Source organism: Mus musculus, chromosome 8 (assembly GCF_000001635.26).
Source record: "Mus musculus strain C57BL/6J chromosome 8, GRCm38.p6 C57BL/6J".
Classification (NCBI taxonomy): domain Eukaryota; kingdom Metazoa; phylum Chordata; class Mammalia; order Rodentia; family Muridae; genus Mus; species Mus musculus.
In genome coordinates, this window is record NC_000074.6 from 95419693 (window position 1) to 95436112 (window position 16420).

Below are 16420 nucleotides of genomic sequence, written 5' to 3' on the forward strand. Positions count from 1 at the left end.
TCCCAGTCCTGAGGTGGCAGAGGCAGGCTAATCTGTGAGTTCTAGGCTATCCTGGTCTAGTGAGTTCCTGGCAGTCAGAGCTCTGAGGGGAGACATTGTCTCAAACAAACAAACAAACAAACAAACAAATGAACGAACAAACAAACAAACAAACAAACCTAAAACAAGAGTTCTTTTGCAAGCTTAACTATCTGCGCCATGACTGCAAGGCTATTCTATTGACTGTGGGATACAAACAGGGATCTGGCAAGTCTATAATCTGGGACTTGCTCCAGAAGGAGACTCCAACTGAGGACCATGAAGAGGGCTATAAGGATGCCTTCACAGGTGTGTAAGAACAATTTAGGTTAAATGCCATTGTGTGTCAAACTGAATTTACAACCCATCCCCCTAGTAAGGTGACTCTCCTGGTGACATCCTGGCTGCATTCTCTCTCATTAGCTCATCTGGAAGGTGCTCCAGTCAGTGCACACAGGCCTGTCCTGGACTGCACACGGTTGTACTGTCATAGCAAAAAGGAACAAGAAACATAATCATATAAAAAAGTAAAGATAAATTTACAAACCAAGAATATAGCATTTTATTCATTTCCAGATTATGTGTATTACACAACATATACATATATTTAGATAATATATAAAAGAAAGAATAAACTATACGAAGAAATATTGGTCTGAATCTGCCTTGTAGGACGTCTCTAATTCTTCCGTTTGTTGCGTGCGTCTCTCACGGGCCAGGGCAGGCAGCAGGAAACCCCAACACTCGTGTGTCACTCAAAGCTCTGCTTCCCTCCACTGACTTAGAATGCAAGGAACACAACTGTGCATGGTCACTGGTGTCCATGACAAGGACACAGTGGTCAGCGAGCCACAGCACAGTGGATTATTTAAATGTTTTTGCATGGTCTCCATGTAGTTTCCTTTTTAAACTAAGACTCACATCCAGAGTCTGTCCCCTTAGCTGCTATCCAGTTATTGCTGAAGGAGAAAAGCAGAAACGAGCAGTCAGTTTCAGCTACTAGGTAACTGAAGGTCAGTCCCACCAGTCCCTTACTTCTGATGATACCCGGGTAGACACCAGGCTGTGGGGACACAAGCGTGCTGGAGCAGGCATACACAACATGTCCACAGTTGTACACCGCTTGCTCATTAGCCTTTGAGACTGACAAAGGATCAGATGGAGGGCATTCCTCCAAAAAGAACTGTGAGCAAGAAATAGGAAGGCCTGAGAGGGAAGGGACGATGCACTGCGGTGGCACCGGGAACAGAACAGTCAGAACAGTCCACAGCTCCCCTGACTTGGCACTGCCACACTGTAAGGGGGATTAAGGCAATGGCCAACTTCCAGTGCCAGCCCAGCTAGGCCAGCTTTTGGTCAAGGGCATGTCCTAGACCATGGCTCCCCATGTCCTCCCCCTGGCTTCCTTAAGGAAGGGTGTCTTACTTTGGCCTTGTTCTGAACTGGTAGATAGAGTTTGAACTCTGCTGGCAGCTCATCTTCTGAGTAGAGTCTGTCTGAGAAGTAAACCCTTCGGATACGGCAGTTTGCATGGATCTGTGGAGAAAGACTCACTTTGACAGGCTAAATACAATTGTTTCCCCTTTTCCTGATTCTCTCAGAAGCCTTCTCATGGTACCCTAAAAACTTCATCTCTATTAGCAAACTGGCATTGCCCTGGCGTGGATTCCAACAGTAGGAGGATTCAGGAGATGGAGAGATGGCTCACTGGTTAATAACTTGCTCTTGCAGGGAGAGGACTGGGATTCAATTCCCAGGATCCATACAATGGCTTACAGCTATCTTTAACTTCAGTTCTAGGGTATCTGACACCCTCTTCTGACTTCCTCAGGTACCAGGCATACATGTGGTACACTGTGTGTGTGCACGCGCACGCATGCGCATATGTGTATAATTCAAAGGACTGGAGAGTTGCTTCAGTGGTCAAAGCACTTGTTGCTTTTGTAAAGGATCCAGGTTCAGTTCCCAGGACCCACACAGTAGCTCACATCCATCCCTAACTCCTGTGGAGAGTTTTTTGGTATCCAATAACTTTTTCTGGCCTTCTAAAGCACCAGACACGAACATGGTACACAGATGTACTTGTAGGCAAAACATTCACATACACAAATCTAAAAAAACCTTTGCTGGGGGTGGGAGGTTGCTTGTAGAATTTACCTTACGTTTGAGTAGACCTCAGATTACTTTCTGGACCTTTTTTGAGGCCAAAACCTCCTGAACAATACCTTGGGGACTTTGGCTAGAAGCCTCACATTGTTCTGCTCCATGGGCCATAAGCCAGCCAGTTAGCCAACCAGAGTGTCCTAAAGCCCCCAGTATGGGACTCCCTGTGTGGAAGGTGCAGTACCTGCACTCTCAGGGTCTCGATGTAGTTCGTGCCATATGCCCGCCGGGTGAAATCTGACAAGTTGAACTGAATCTGGTTCCAGCCATCATCCAGCCGCATGGGCATGGTACAGATGAAGGGCTTGACTCGAGTGGTACTCTGGTAGTTACTTGCTCGAAACCTTCGACGAACGTTTTTGTCATCTAGTACCTGCAACACCCAGAGGAGGGCCACACTAGTTCCATGTTCTCAAGCTCAGGATAGCTGTTAAGACCAGATCCTGAGCCTCCACAGCCTGATTCCCAATGCCAAACCCCAGGGAGAATAAACAGGCCAGAGACAGGTCACAACTGGTGACAGATGGCCCGGAAGGAGCAAGTTTATATTATTTGTTGTCAAGACAACAGCAGCTGCTATGACATATGACACAGTTTGCAGGCTCTCAGACCATAGAATGATTTCCTATTTCTTCACACTAAACGCTCAAAGATACTAAAACAGAAACAATCATTCAATATTAAATATTCCCTCCCCAAATGGACCTGTTGATCTTTAATCTTCGGACTTTTGTAGCTATTGATTAGATTTTTTGGGTGCTATTTCTTTCAAAACCCCACAGTTAAGCTTTGCTTTTGACCTCCCTAATGAGAGCCACATTGAGCTTTAGCGGAGGCAGCAAAGCGCATACATGGGAGGATAGCACGCAGCCCGAGGGCGTGCAGCCCGAGGGCGTGCTCTACACTCACCTGGACTTCAAAGGTAAAATATTTCTTCAAGTTTTTGATGATCATGACAAGGAAAGGCAGTTTGATCCCCAGTGTCTTCTTGGGGTCCGCAGGACACGTGATGTATGTGGTACTGTCAGCAGAAACACAGGAGCCGATTACTTGTCTTTCCTCCTCTGTGGTGTGTACAATGCCACATACTCCAAGACTAAAAACTAGAAAACAGATCTAAAGGGCTTAGCTTCATCACCTAATAAACCCCTCAACAGTTCAGTTAGTGAACACTTTTTCAAATGTCAAGGCTGGCGAGATAGATCGATCAGTGGGCAAAGACACTTGCTGCCGAGCCTGACGACCAGAGTCTAAGCCCTGGGACCCACATGGTAGGAGAAAACTCTGACCTCCAAACACAGACCATGGCTTGAGCACCATTCTGCATTCCCCATATACACATTCAAAATAAGTAAAACAAGCAGTTCAAATGTCAAGTGTGGTGATGTACAAGACTGCTAGAGGCCAGGAGATCAAGGGCAGCTAGGGTAATATAAAGAGAGCTTATCTTTAAAAAAAAAAAAAAAAAAAAAAAAAGGGCTGGAGAGATGGCTCAGCAGGTAAGAGCACTGACTGCTCTTCTGAAGGTCGTCCTGAGTTCAAATCCCAGCAACCACATGGTGGCTCACAACCACCCATAATGAGATCTGACGCCCTCTTCTGGTGTGTCTGAAGACAGCTACAGTATATTTGGGCCTGAGTGAGTGAGGCCCACCAGAGTGAGTAGGGTTGACCAGAGCGAGCAGAGGTCCTAAAATTCAATTCCCAACAACCATATGAAGGCTCACAACCATCTGTACAGCTACAGTGTACTCAGGTACATTAAATAAATAAATCTTAAAAAAAACAAAAACAGCCGGGCGTGGTGGCACACGCCTTTAATCCGTGTATAACCCTTGATGAAGGTTGGCTCTAGCTGGATGCACTCCTCACAGTCCTTGAGTGCCAGCTGAAACTCCAGGAGCTTGGTGTAGCAGGCAGCTCGGTTGCTGTACAGTTTGGCATCTCTCGGGTTCCTTTTAATGGCTTCTGTATAGTGCTTCATGACTTGGGAGGCAGAGGTAAGCAGATTTCTGAGTTCGAGGCCAGCCTGGTCTACAAAGTGAGTTCCAGGACAGCCAGGGCTACACAGAGAAACCCTGTCTTGAAAAATCAATCAATCAATCAATCAATCAATCAATCAATCAATCAATACTGAAATCAGCTGGGTGTGGTAGCTCACATCCTTAACCCTAGCACGTGGGAGGTTGGGAAGCCAGCCTGGTCTACAGGACTACATGGTGAGTTCAAGGACAGCTAGAGCTATATAGTGAGACCTATCTTGAGAAAAACCAAAACCAAAGAAATAAGCAAACAAAAAATCCACACCCAAACCCACTCAAATAAAAGCCTGGGACCAACAATAAAGTATCTAAAAAACAAAGCCTGGGAAGTTCTTCCAGTAAAAGACTTCAGTTCTTGTCTAAGGTAAATATGAAAGGGTAGATCAAAAAAACCTGGGGTATTAAAAACCACAGGGGCCACAGCTGGGAGATCAGGGTAGTACTGCCATACTCTGGCCGAATAGTAATACACAGCTAACTGATTTCTACGCTGGGCATGGCCTAAATGCCATATTTAACCTATGCACTAACCCTGCAGGGAAACACTCCTACTTTGCAGATGAGGAAACTAAAGCTGCCTGAGAAAAGCTGTAAGTGGTGTAGGGGTCCACAGACAGCCTGATTCTGCAGCCTGTTAACACTGATGTGAACTGCCCTCCCTCCTGCTGTAGAACGTCTAGATAACACAGCTGGCAACCTACCTGACATTTGTCCCTTCAATCTCTAGCACCAGGGACTGGATGTCATTGTCAGTGATTCTTTTGATGTGGCCATTCCGTACCTATAGGGGTGAAAATCCATCAATGTTGCAGTTTTTCGCAACAGCTTCATAAAAATTCGGAAGGTTGATTGAGTCCATTTGAGGAAATATGGCCCAAGACACATGACATACAAGTTGGCAACACGTCAAAGCCTGTGTATAAGGGAGTATCCCTGTACCCGCCGTTTGGAATAAACTCCTCCCTGTTTCAGATTCATCTAACATTTACTCTCTACTCTGTCAACAGCAAAGTTCATACAGAGTATATTACTCAACCCCACAGCACATCAACAACAGCGTTAAGTAATAAGTGTCTCATTCACAAACATACATACATAGTGTAGCTGTCTTCTGCTACTCTGTGGGTTCTTCTTTCTTCCACCCTTCTTCACCCCCTTTTTCTACCCTACAACTCCCTAACACTAAATAGGAGAGAAAGAAGGAGATCAATCGATCTGAATAAAGTCAGAGGTTGGAAAGGGGAGATGTTATCAGGAGACTAATACTTGCTGATTAGGAGCATCAGTGCCTTGTGACCAGTTTGATCTTCGCCATCGGGATATCTTATTTCTTGCTTCTTCTTCACAAATGACTACTTAAAAAACCACAATCAACAAACCTTCCAACAACCCACCAACAGTCCACCTTTCAGGGTCCTAGTATTTATATATCCTCTGAACTCAGAATTCCAAACATTACACAGTTGCAGAAACTGCAGCTGGCAAAAATCACAGTCCTGCTAGAGCACTAGACAAATCAGTCAACTGCTGTGGACAATCTGAAGCAGCATCCTATCCCAGACCTGAGATTAAAATGAACACACATCCACATAATATTTCTGTGTTTCTCAAAGAAGCCAAAACTCCAAAGTTACTACAACATAGCTTCTTTGTCCTCAAAGATTAATAATCTAGTGTCAGCTGGGCAAGATGGTGCATGCCTTTGATCCCAGCACTCCAGAGGCAGAGACTGGTGGATCACTGTGAGTTCGAGGCTAGCCTGGTCTAGTAAGTTACAACACAGCCAAGGCTATGGAGAAAGACCCTGTCTCAAACACACACACACAGACACACACACACAGAGAGAGACACACACACACACACAGACACACGTCACTAAAAAGGGTGAGAGCAGTATTCCCAAGCGTCACCTGTTGATGTACACTTCTCATCTAAGCTAAGGTAGGAGACTGCTGTGAATTACAATGCAGCCTGGGCTACACAGAGACCTTGTTTCAAAGGAAGTGTGTGTGTGTGTTCCTTGAGTTTATTCCTACGTTTTCCTTTACTTTCTTTTTTATATACTTTGCTTGTATAAGTTCAGTTCTTTCCCATATCATGTACAGACATTCATTTTCAGCAAAGTGACTTCTCCATTTTCTGATTTACTTTCTTGATTTATATTCTCTAGACAGCATAATTTAGTACTTTATACATATACAGATATACATATTATACAGAATATGAGAATCTCTCATTAAATATGAATTCCTTTTCTCAAACAAACATTTCTGAGCACTAAATCCAAAGCAGCTAAAATGCACAAGAGACATAGGACTGAATGTGCTAATACAGAAAAGATCACTTAGGTGTGGGAGAGGCTCCTGGGTACTAAAACAAACAAACAAACAAACAAACAAACAAACGAGCAAGGACAGTGTTGAGCGGGGCATTGGCATTGCACACCTTTATTCCCAGCTCTTGTGAGACAGAAGCAGGTAGATCTCTGTGAGTTCGAGGCCAGCCTGGTCTAGAGAACGAATTCCAGGACAGTTGGAGCTATACAGAGAAACCCTGTCTCAAAAGACTAAAACCAAAAAAAAAAAGGGGGGGGGGAGGGCTAAAACTGGCCACATAATCAATGACTCAACCTCAGTGATTAAAGCTCCTTGTTCTTGTTCATTAATCAGCCTGGTGATTACAATTTTATTTTCTGTTAAGATTTGCATATAGGGAGAAGGCACTGAGGAGCCTGACAATACTTTTTTAACACAGACTATTAAAAATACTGCTCTGTGCTTTACCATCAGTCTCTGTACGCTCTATCAATGAGTCCAATCTAAATCTACCCCACTGTGTGTGGTGTTTTCCAGGTGACATCTGTGAGGCTCAGCCAAGAATAGATCAAATGCCACCCATCTGTAGGATCCTCTTCAGCATTTAGTTCTGTGTGAAGCATAAGCTAAGTGTTCAAATATGTGCTGACTCTGGAATCTGTCACCCTAAGAGCTGGCACATCTGAGTAGGTTCAAGGAGGGTTTTAAACATTCCTGGATAACATATCGACTGTAGACTATTATAGGAAGCTGGAGATCATGGGAGCGTCAGAAAGCACATGAAACTAGTGGCATGAAGAATGCTTCTTACAAAACACCCTTTGGTGCCATTTTCAGGCACAGGGGCTAGATGGGCCTCTCATCTCTGCCAATGGGGAGCAGTTCTTGGGTTGTCAAGACACAAATGTCACATTGAAATGCTTCTCAACAAAGCTGGCCACAGTCAATGGCCTCCTGCTCTGAATTCTGGGCTACTTTCCAACAGAGATTAAGAGCACAAAGGCTCAAGTCTGTGTAGAACATGCCAGCACTGCCCACCTCCTTCCCCAGCACTCCCAACCAAAGTAGCAAGATTTCTCCTGTATTTTCTGTGGAAAATCAGGCAACTTGTTGAAGGAAGACTCTGTCAAGAAGTTATTTCCAAATGCTGTGGTATAGCACACTGATAAGAGCTGGGAGCATTCCAATAAAATGCTGTACTAATTTTATAACATACACTAGTTATTTCCAATAACACACACATTCCTTCTAAAGAAGGCAGCTACAAGAACAGTGAAATTCAATGGACTAAAAGAGACAAAAAAAAATAATTAGGCTCTCAAGTCTACTATCGCTAAAAGGCAACTGTTGCCACTTATCCAACATTGTTTCAAATCATGGCCTCAGTCCTAACACTTCCGAAAAGCTCTCCATCCAGAGTCAACAAGAGGTCTTCCCAGCTCAGAAAGGCAGCCAGAACTCACAGAAGGAAGTGCCTTTCTGACCTTCTCTAGGTTTACAGCTTACAAGTCTTACCCACTAAGTCCTTACGAAGGGAACAATGGCTTCCACAGCATGCAGAGGCCAACAGAGGGCGCTAGAATGCACTCTAGCATTCCTAGGTCTCTCCTCAGCCTGATTTGTTAGTGAATTACCATTTCCCCCTTTCAAGGCCCCTTTCAAAGGGTGGAAACACAAACAAGCTGGAAAAATGGAGTGGGGTGCAGATGATGATCCGGGACGTGAACACTCAAGGACAGGAGGCTTCCCAAAGCCTGCTCTGGGAGAAGGGAGTGGTTTCCACCCCTCCCCTCTAGAAATGACTACATTAAATTACACAGGCAGCCCGGCTGTGGTAGTACATGGGTGGGAACCTAGCACTTGCAAACTAGGATGGTCTCAGTATGTTTTGAGGCTAGCCTAGCGTACATAGCAAATGTAAGGCTAGCCAGTGCTATATAGTAATCCCGTCTCCAACAAAAACAAAACAAAACTAAACAAAACAAAACAGATGCAGGCTAACACTGCCTTTCAGGAAGTAACCCCATCCTCCGGGAAGCTTCTTGCAAACACATGTGGTAAGATGCATGTCCCCAGAAAGAGTTAACTTCCTTTCCTCGGCCCAGAGTTCACTGAGCAGACCTGGCCTTGGATGAAGATAAAATGCGGTCGATGCATTTAGTGCTCAAGGTTTCACTTTACTTCTTCCTCTAATTAGCTTATGACTAATTCTTTCATGATATATGCTCACCAGCAGAGTGTGGCCATGAACATTTTCTTGCTTTACTATCCTTTCACTAATATTTAAAATCATGGGCTGAAGCAATTAAGAGCACTGGCTGCTCTGGCAGAGGAGCCCAGGTTTGGTCCTACCACTCATATGTGGCTCCTAACCATATTACTAGAGTTCTGGGGATCTGATGTGCTCTTCCAGTCTCTGCAGGCACCTGCACTCACTTGGTAAGCAAAAAGGCAACCAAGTACGTACACATGACCATGCACACGCACACACACAGGCACACAGGCACACACACACACACACACACACACACACACACACACACACACACACCCCTCAGTCTTTAAAGTTAGTGTGATGAAGGTACACTGCTGGATGTCTGCGGTGTGCTTCCAGAGAAGTTTATGAGAAAAGACCCACCCTGAATGTGGGTGGTATCCATCCATCTTCTGTTCTGACTCATCACTGAATAAAAAGGAGAAAAGATAGGGGCCAGAGAGATGGCTCAGTAGTTAAGACCTGTTCTTCCAGAGGACCTGGGTTCAATTCCCAGCACCCACATGGCAGCTCACAACTATGAGTAACTCTGGTTTCAAGGGATCTGGCACCCTCACACAGATATCCATGCAGGCAAACACCAAATGGACATAATCAATGGACAAAAAAAAAGGTAAATAAACCAATGGACATAAAATAAAGATAAGTAAAAAAGTAATGCAAGATTAGTGTCAGATTTCTCTGCTCATTGATTCCTGGTCTTCATAGATGACCCAGTTGTCTGTCCCTGTTACCATGAACTTGGCCATATCTTTCTCCCTACTCCTACTATCTCCTCCAAGAGCCAAATAACTTCCTTACCTTAAGTTGTTCTGCCACAGCAGCAAAAACAGCAACAAAATTAATATCAGCATGCAAAGTAGCAGGCTTAACAGGCACAGTGGCTGCACTTAGGAGACTGAGGCAGGAAGATTGCTTGTCTGTGGCTACCTTAGGCTTTTTAACTTCAGATATGCCTGGGCTACATTGTAAGACTGAGTTTGGATCCTCAGCACCCACATAAGAGCTGGGGAAGGCAATCACACTGCCTATAACCCCAGCACTGTGAGGTGGGGCTAGGCAGACAGGCAGATCTGGGTTCAATGGCTAACCAGCTTTTGCCTACCTCCAGCCTCCACAAGCAAACACGTCAGCACATACACTCCACACATATGCATGCACACAACTACCCAGAAGTACTCAAAAAAGGAAAAGATGAGTGGATTTCATAATGACATGCAAATGCCATCATCTTGTATTCTTAGTCCTCCCTGTGAACCTTGACCCCTGCTATCCTACACATTAAGTATGTGGGGGCTTTTGAACCCAAGTTACTGGCAATTAGAGATGAGAATGATCCCCAGTATTACAGACACCAAAGGAGCAAACCTTAAGCTCATCTCACAGTGTTCTCCCAGGCTTTTCATGGTTGCTGGGCAACTAATAAAGAACACTGATTTCCCTCTCAGTGTGAGCCCCAGGGAGGAGGGTCAGGATGAGGGAAAAATAATACTACAGGGATCGGGAGGAAGCTGGCCAATCTCCACAGTTCTACAGAGTGATTCAAAAATAACACATTAGCTGTACCAGTCCCACTCGGCCCCCCTCCCCCACTTTCATTTTCTGGCTCCACTCACTCATTCTGCAGCGGAACCCTCAGCTATCTGGCATGTCCTCTTAATGACACATGTCCCAATTTACATTAAGCCCCTAAAGCTGTCTACTGCAGTAGGAAAGTCTGCCCAGGGCCAGGGGCCTGGCTCTGAGTCAGAAAACAGGCAGAGGGAGCCCTCTGTGGGAGACTGGTCAAAGCTCAGGCTCAAGGGACTTTGGGCTACTTACCCAGCTGACAGTAACTCCAGACATCTGCAAATGGTCCGTCCCTTCAGTTACCCTGGGCACCACAGTGTCTTTCTCTTTCTTTGTGCTCTGCTTTCCTTCCTTCTTTCTCTCTTGCCCTCGCTCACTTTCTTTTTTGTTTTTGTTTTTGTTTGTTTGGTTGGTTTTTTTTTTTTTTTTGGTTTTTTTTCAAGACAGGCTTTCTCTGTGTAGCCCTGTCTGGAACTCACTTTGTAGACCAGGCTGGCCTCGAACTCAGAAATCTGCCTGCTTCTGCCTCCCAAGCCTCGATCACTTTCTTTCTCCCTCTTTCTTTTGATTCTTGGTTTCTCTGTGTAACCCTGGCTGTCCCAGAACTCACACCGTAGACCAGGATGGCTTCACATTCACAGAGATCTACCTGGCTACTAGGATTAAATGTGTGTACGAGCACCACCTTGCTCACAGTGTTTCTTGAAAGGGCACAAGTAAATGAAGCTCACTGCTTTCATCCTGTTACAGTAAAAGTTATCAACCATAGAAATAAAGACCACGCCTGGGAAAGTGAAAATCATTTTACTCTTTCTATCCAAAGGCACTCAATTCCATTCCTGGAGGCCAGACAGACTTAGTACACATCAGCAAGGTTTATCAATTTAAAAGTCAGGGTCTAGGGTCAGCAAAGTGGCTCAGTAGATAAACCTTACTGCAGCTAAGTCTGCTGTCCTGAGTTCAATTCTTGGACCCACGTGGTGAAAGGAAAGAACTGACTCCTACAACTTGTCCTTTGACTTCTATGGACACAGGCAAGAAGATATGCCTGTGTGTGAGTGTACACACACACACACACCAAAAATGTAGTGACTTTTTTTTTTAAATTCTGGAGAGGGTCTTTATTCTTCCTTAAAATAAGAAATGGGGACCCAGTCATTATGACTACTTAACAAGATCAACAAAAGACTCTGATACAGTCACATTCCATGGAGAAACATTAGCAGCTGGGAGGGAGGAGGAGAGAGCAGCACTCACAAATCAGCCCAATGGGCTTCTAGTAGCAACACAAGCCAGTGCCGTGGGCAGCCAGTGCCATGGGCTCCCAGTGCCATGGGCAGCCAGCGCCATGGGCTCCCAGTGCCATGGGCAGCCAGTGCCATGGGCAGCCAGTGCCATGGGCTCCCAGTGCCATGGGCAGCCAGTGCCATGGGCAGCCAGTGCCATGGGCAGCCAGTGCCATGGGCAGCCAGTGCCATGGGCAGCCAGTGCCATGGGCAGCCAGTGCCATGGGCTCCCAGTGCCATGGGCAGCCAGTGCCATGGGCAGCCAGTGCCATGGGCAGCCAGTGCCATGGGCTCCCAGTGCCATGGGCAGCCAGTGCCATGGGCTCCCAGTGCCATGGGCAGCCAGTGCCATGGGCAGCCAGTGCCATGGGCAGCCAGCGCCATGGGCTCCCAGTGCAGCAGCAAAGCCGACTGACACTCACGCAGTGCAGTGCAGGAGGAGCAACATTCTTCGTTTTATTTCTGTTTTGAGACAGTACATCATTAAGTCACCCTAGCTAGGATTTGCTATTATGTTCACCAGGCTAGACTCAGACTCCCAGAGACTCATCTAATTAAAGTTGTACCCATCCAGCCCTAACATTCTTAATAAAGGTAGTCGGATCTGTTGGTTCCAGAAGTAAAGGGACATTAAAGAACCTGTTGATTTTTTTCTAAGCTCTTGGTCTGAAAGCCAACAAAGATCTGTCTCAGCTCTTAACTAAGTCCCAGTGTGGGGACAGGAGGATGAAGAGGCTGGGAGCTGATAAAATGACCCTGTGGGGTCAAGGCAAGCATCAGAGGCACTGCTACCTCTGCTCTGTGACCAAAGACCAAGGAAGATGTGGGTGAAGGCCAGGAGCACCAAGTGCGTGCGGGAGGTTTTGCGTGCAGAGCGCTTCATGGCCTCCATGCAGCAGGAGCCTGTCTCTAAGGAGGGAGTGGAACCGGTGAGTGAGCCTGGACAACTAGTTAGTCTCAGCGCTGCCTCAGTGCCACATTAGAGGTTTAGGAGAGGAAAAGCCAAAGGACAATGACTACATCACCTTAATTTCAGAAGCCTAAGCAGATGCTACACCTAATCTTTCAAGATCGTTTTTCATAGAAACCAAATAGGCATTTTCTCTGTGCACAAACGCAAAAGTCAGAATAGTAAATACTTGTGATATCAAAATAAGGACTCAAAATAATCATCCCAGTCAGTGTGTAGTGCCTCCTGGCAAAGGGCCAAGGCACAGGTTGGTAATGTAGACAGCCCTGTCGCCCCTACCCTACAACCAGACTCTGACCTTATTACAGCTTTGCCTTAGTTCCCAGGAGAAGGGTGATTTTCTTTGTACAAGGCCTATCACTCAGATGTTGCTCAATAAATCATTGATAAACATGACCAACTCCAGTGTTTCCTTGACTGGACTGCATCCCCAGTTACTGAGATCGCTTAACTGAGGAAAAGCCTGAATACAATAAAGCTGATGTGGATAGGCCTAAACTTCTTCTTTTTCTCTTGCCCCCTCTTGCCTCAGTTGGAGAAAACTTCTCCCTTAAACACTAGTTTGTCAAATCCAAACAAGAGTTAGAAACGTAATTAATTCCTGTTTTTGCAAGAATGTCTGTTTAATTTGCTCCATGTGACTCTGCCCTAATAATGTTGTGTATGTTGTTTATGTCATCAGGGTACCACTGGACCTTTAGAGGCGTTGTTAAGGGACACAGTGCACCATGGTTACTCTGCTTTCTATGCCATGTGTAAACATGTTGACTAGTCAAAAACTCGGGCTTGAAAGAATAAAACACATCACAGAGAAAAGCCAGGGGGTAAATGAACCCTCTGATAGACGCTCCGACACTTCTTTCCCATCTCAAAACAGCATGTTCTCCAGCCCTGTTCTGACTGCTTTACACCAACACTTCAGACAGCTCAGTTTCCAAGTTCAAGCAGCACACAAGCCTGCTCTCTCTCTGTGCCCTCTGGCTGTGCAGAACAGGCAAGATACCAAGGCTGGTGAGCACCCTCCCAACACTGCCAGGTGGACTGTCTCTGGGTTCTCCCTGCAGGTCTCATTTAAGAGCTCCTGCTGCTTCATTTCAAAGTGAACGAACACTCAGGAGATTGTGGGATGGGGGGAGCTAAGGGTCCGCTTCCTATGGGATACTCTTGACATAACTCTAGCTATGGATCTGAAAGAGTTGGTCAGACTGCTTACATACCAAAGGCCAGATCTTGAGGAACTCTCAACTGTCTTAGCCAAATGACAAGACACTCCCAACAGGTTTCTCTCAAAGCTGTCCTCAGAACACACGACTGCCTAGCAGTGACAAACAGAAGGCAATGCAGGTACTCTGTCAACCACTGTGTGTCTCAAAGCCCTTCTCTGTGAATTAGGAAAGACATTGTTCTAGTCCTACTACGAATAATCTTGACTTACTCCACCCATTCTATATACATCTCTATGAACACCACACTAGGCATATCACCTCTCTCCATCTTCCCCAGCCGAGGGCAGAACTAAAGATATTCCCTAAATCACCTGGCTTCCACATTAGAGTGACCACTTTATATTCAAAAACAAAACAAAACAAAAAAACGGTCCAGCTCACTGCCCCAGGAATCTTCATGAGAAAAGAAACGGCAAGGCATTTCATCTAGATCTTAATATCTCCAAAAGTGAACAGGGAAGGCCACCATCTCATGTGGCAAGCAAAAACACCATCCATTCTAGAGGACGGCTGGATAAAAATACAGAGGCTTGATACTGGCTCTCGAGAAGCCCCTAACAATCACCTTTTTGCAGGTTTCCCAATGGAGAAGGCCAGTACAGGAAGAATAGTACGGACTCTAAGTTACAGAGGGCTCGCAGCAAGTTCCAAAGGTTTGGCTGTCGACGGATGGAGCTAATGAATGGGATCAGAACAAGTCTGGCTTGGCCGGTGCTCAGGATGTCCGGGGAAAAGGCCCTCCGTATGGAGTGCAGCAACAGTGCTTGGCACCAGCGAACACATGCATGTCTTTCTTCAAAGTGCTATGCGTTTCAAGCTAGGCTGTGGGCACTCTGCCCCCATTCTACTGACCGGGACGTCAAGGCTCGGTAGCCACTCCATCACGTGGGCGGCTAGTCGGCCCCACCCCCGTCCCGCCCCCACCGCTCACCTTTTTGTCCCAGATCTGCAGGGGCTTGCTGCCGATGCTGTAGAGGATGGAAAGGAAGCCACTCTGGAACGTGTTCTTGAACATCTCGCCAGCCGCGGCCCCGCAGCCGCCGCCCTAGGCCCGGGATTGGAGATCGGCACCGAGCGGCGAAAGAGAGCGGGTGCCGCCGGTCCGAAGGTAGGACGCTGAGAGCTGCAGCCACTGACGGCGGGAAGCGGCGGCGTGACGCAGATCCGTAAGCCTCGGTGAGCACCGAGCCACCTCAGCACCGAAACCACAGCAACTGCCGCCCGCGCCGCCGAGCCTGCCGGAGAGGAGGCGGAGCGCCGCCTCGGCCCGCCACGGATCCCTCCGCACGCTTGGGCCCGCCCCTCGGAGGCGCATTGCCCAGTCCTGCCGCAGAAAGAACGGTTTCCGGTTCCTTCCGCCCTTAGGCCCGCCCCTTCCTGCCCCCTCGGGCGCGGAACTTGGTTGCCAAGGGACTATTCCCCGCCCCTCCCCGCCGGGGCCCAGACTTGGTTTAGAACAGCGGAAGGAGACTTTAAGTTTACCTCACGTGTTTACAGTGCCTGCGTGGTGTCATGGGAACCGGGAGGCGCGTGGAGGGGTGGAGTCATGCCAGACCCCTCCCCCGAAGGGCGGGAAGAGTGAGGAAGGTGGCTTTGTGCCAACGACAGATAAATATTATCCCTGGGTGTGTTGACTCCAGATTTTAATCCTAGTACCGGATTAAATCCCAGCAGAGGTAGAAAGATCTCTGAATTTGAGGTCTACATATCGAGCTCCAGGACAGCCAGGACTCAGAGACACCCTGTCGCAAAAAACAAATATTGGTTGGCCCAGGAGAACGTGTGAGCTAATGAACCAGTATTGATTGCCCAATTTACATCATCACCTTTAATTATCAAGTTACAGTGAATGAGCTGCTGTAAAAGCAATACTCTGGGGGAAAGCGTATCTCTTTAAATGCATTGATTCGAAAAGAAGAAAGCCGGAATATTAAGATATAAACAAAAATTAATAAAATCTTAAAAGTGGAATAGTTGAGTTGAACCGACAGCTGATTTTTTTAAAAAAAGTGTGTCAATTTCTGGAATATTGTAGGAAAGACATACGCTGTGTATTTCAAGTAGAAGGAAATCTCAAGTGTGGAAGACTTCCACCAGTCGCTGAGCGTCTTCCTAAATGGTGTTCCACCCAGGCCTGTGTTCTGGCGCACAGAAAAGAGTTTGAAGCACAGACGATCACTTTAGCAATTTTAACGATCATAGTTGCAAAGTTTACACATTTACTATGTGACGGGTATATGTGATGCCTTACCCTGTATTAACTCACTCTACCCTCACACCAAAGCTTTGAGTACTCCAGCCAGAATTTCTAGATATCGTGAAAACTATGTGAATCTATTACTATATAAAAATGAAACTTGTTATATGGAATTAATTTTTGCATGATATCTGGGAATTCTTTATGTACTCTAAGCCAAGTGAATAATTTATAGCTTGATTGTTTTTAAGTTGTTCAAAATATCCTCGGGGCTGGAGAGATGGCTCCGCTGTTAAGAGCACTGGTTGCTCATCCAAAGATCCTGAGTTCAATTCCCAGCAACCCCATGGTGGCTCACA

The 16420-nt window shown here is 46.3% G+C and overlaps 1 protein-coding gene across 1 annotated transcript, besides 1 other annotated feature; it reads right to left on the bottom strand.

Annotated features, from left to right (window-relative positions):
* Positions 1-556: 556 nt before the first annotated feature.
* Cfap20 (cilia and flagella associated protein 20) lies at positions 557-15177 on the bottom strand. The gene is made up of 6 exons (NM_008187.2): positions 14796-15177; positions 4925-5004; positions 3091-3202; positions 2366-2554; positions 1444-1554; positions 557-977 (listed from the first exon to the last, which is right to left on the bottom strand). The coding sequence occupies exons 1-6, from the start codon at positions 14877-14879 to the stop codon at positions 972-974; spliced, it is 582 nt and encodes a 193-aa protein (NP_032213.2). The 5' UTR covers positions 14880-15177; the 3' UTR covers positions 557-971.
* Positions 6816-8622: an enhancer, noted in NCBI's record as "VISTA enhancer mm71". NCBI's record gives its function as "enhancer in: heart[9/9]" and the evidence as "EXISTENCE:transgenic organism evidence [ECO:0001131][PMID:17130149]".
* Positions 15178-16420: the final 1243 nt, after the last annotated feature.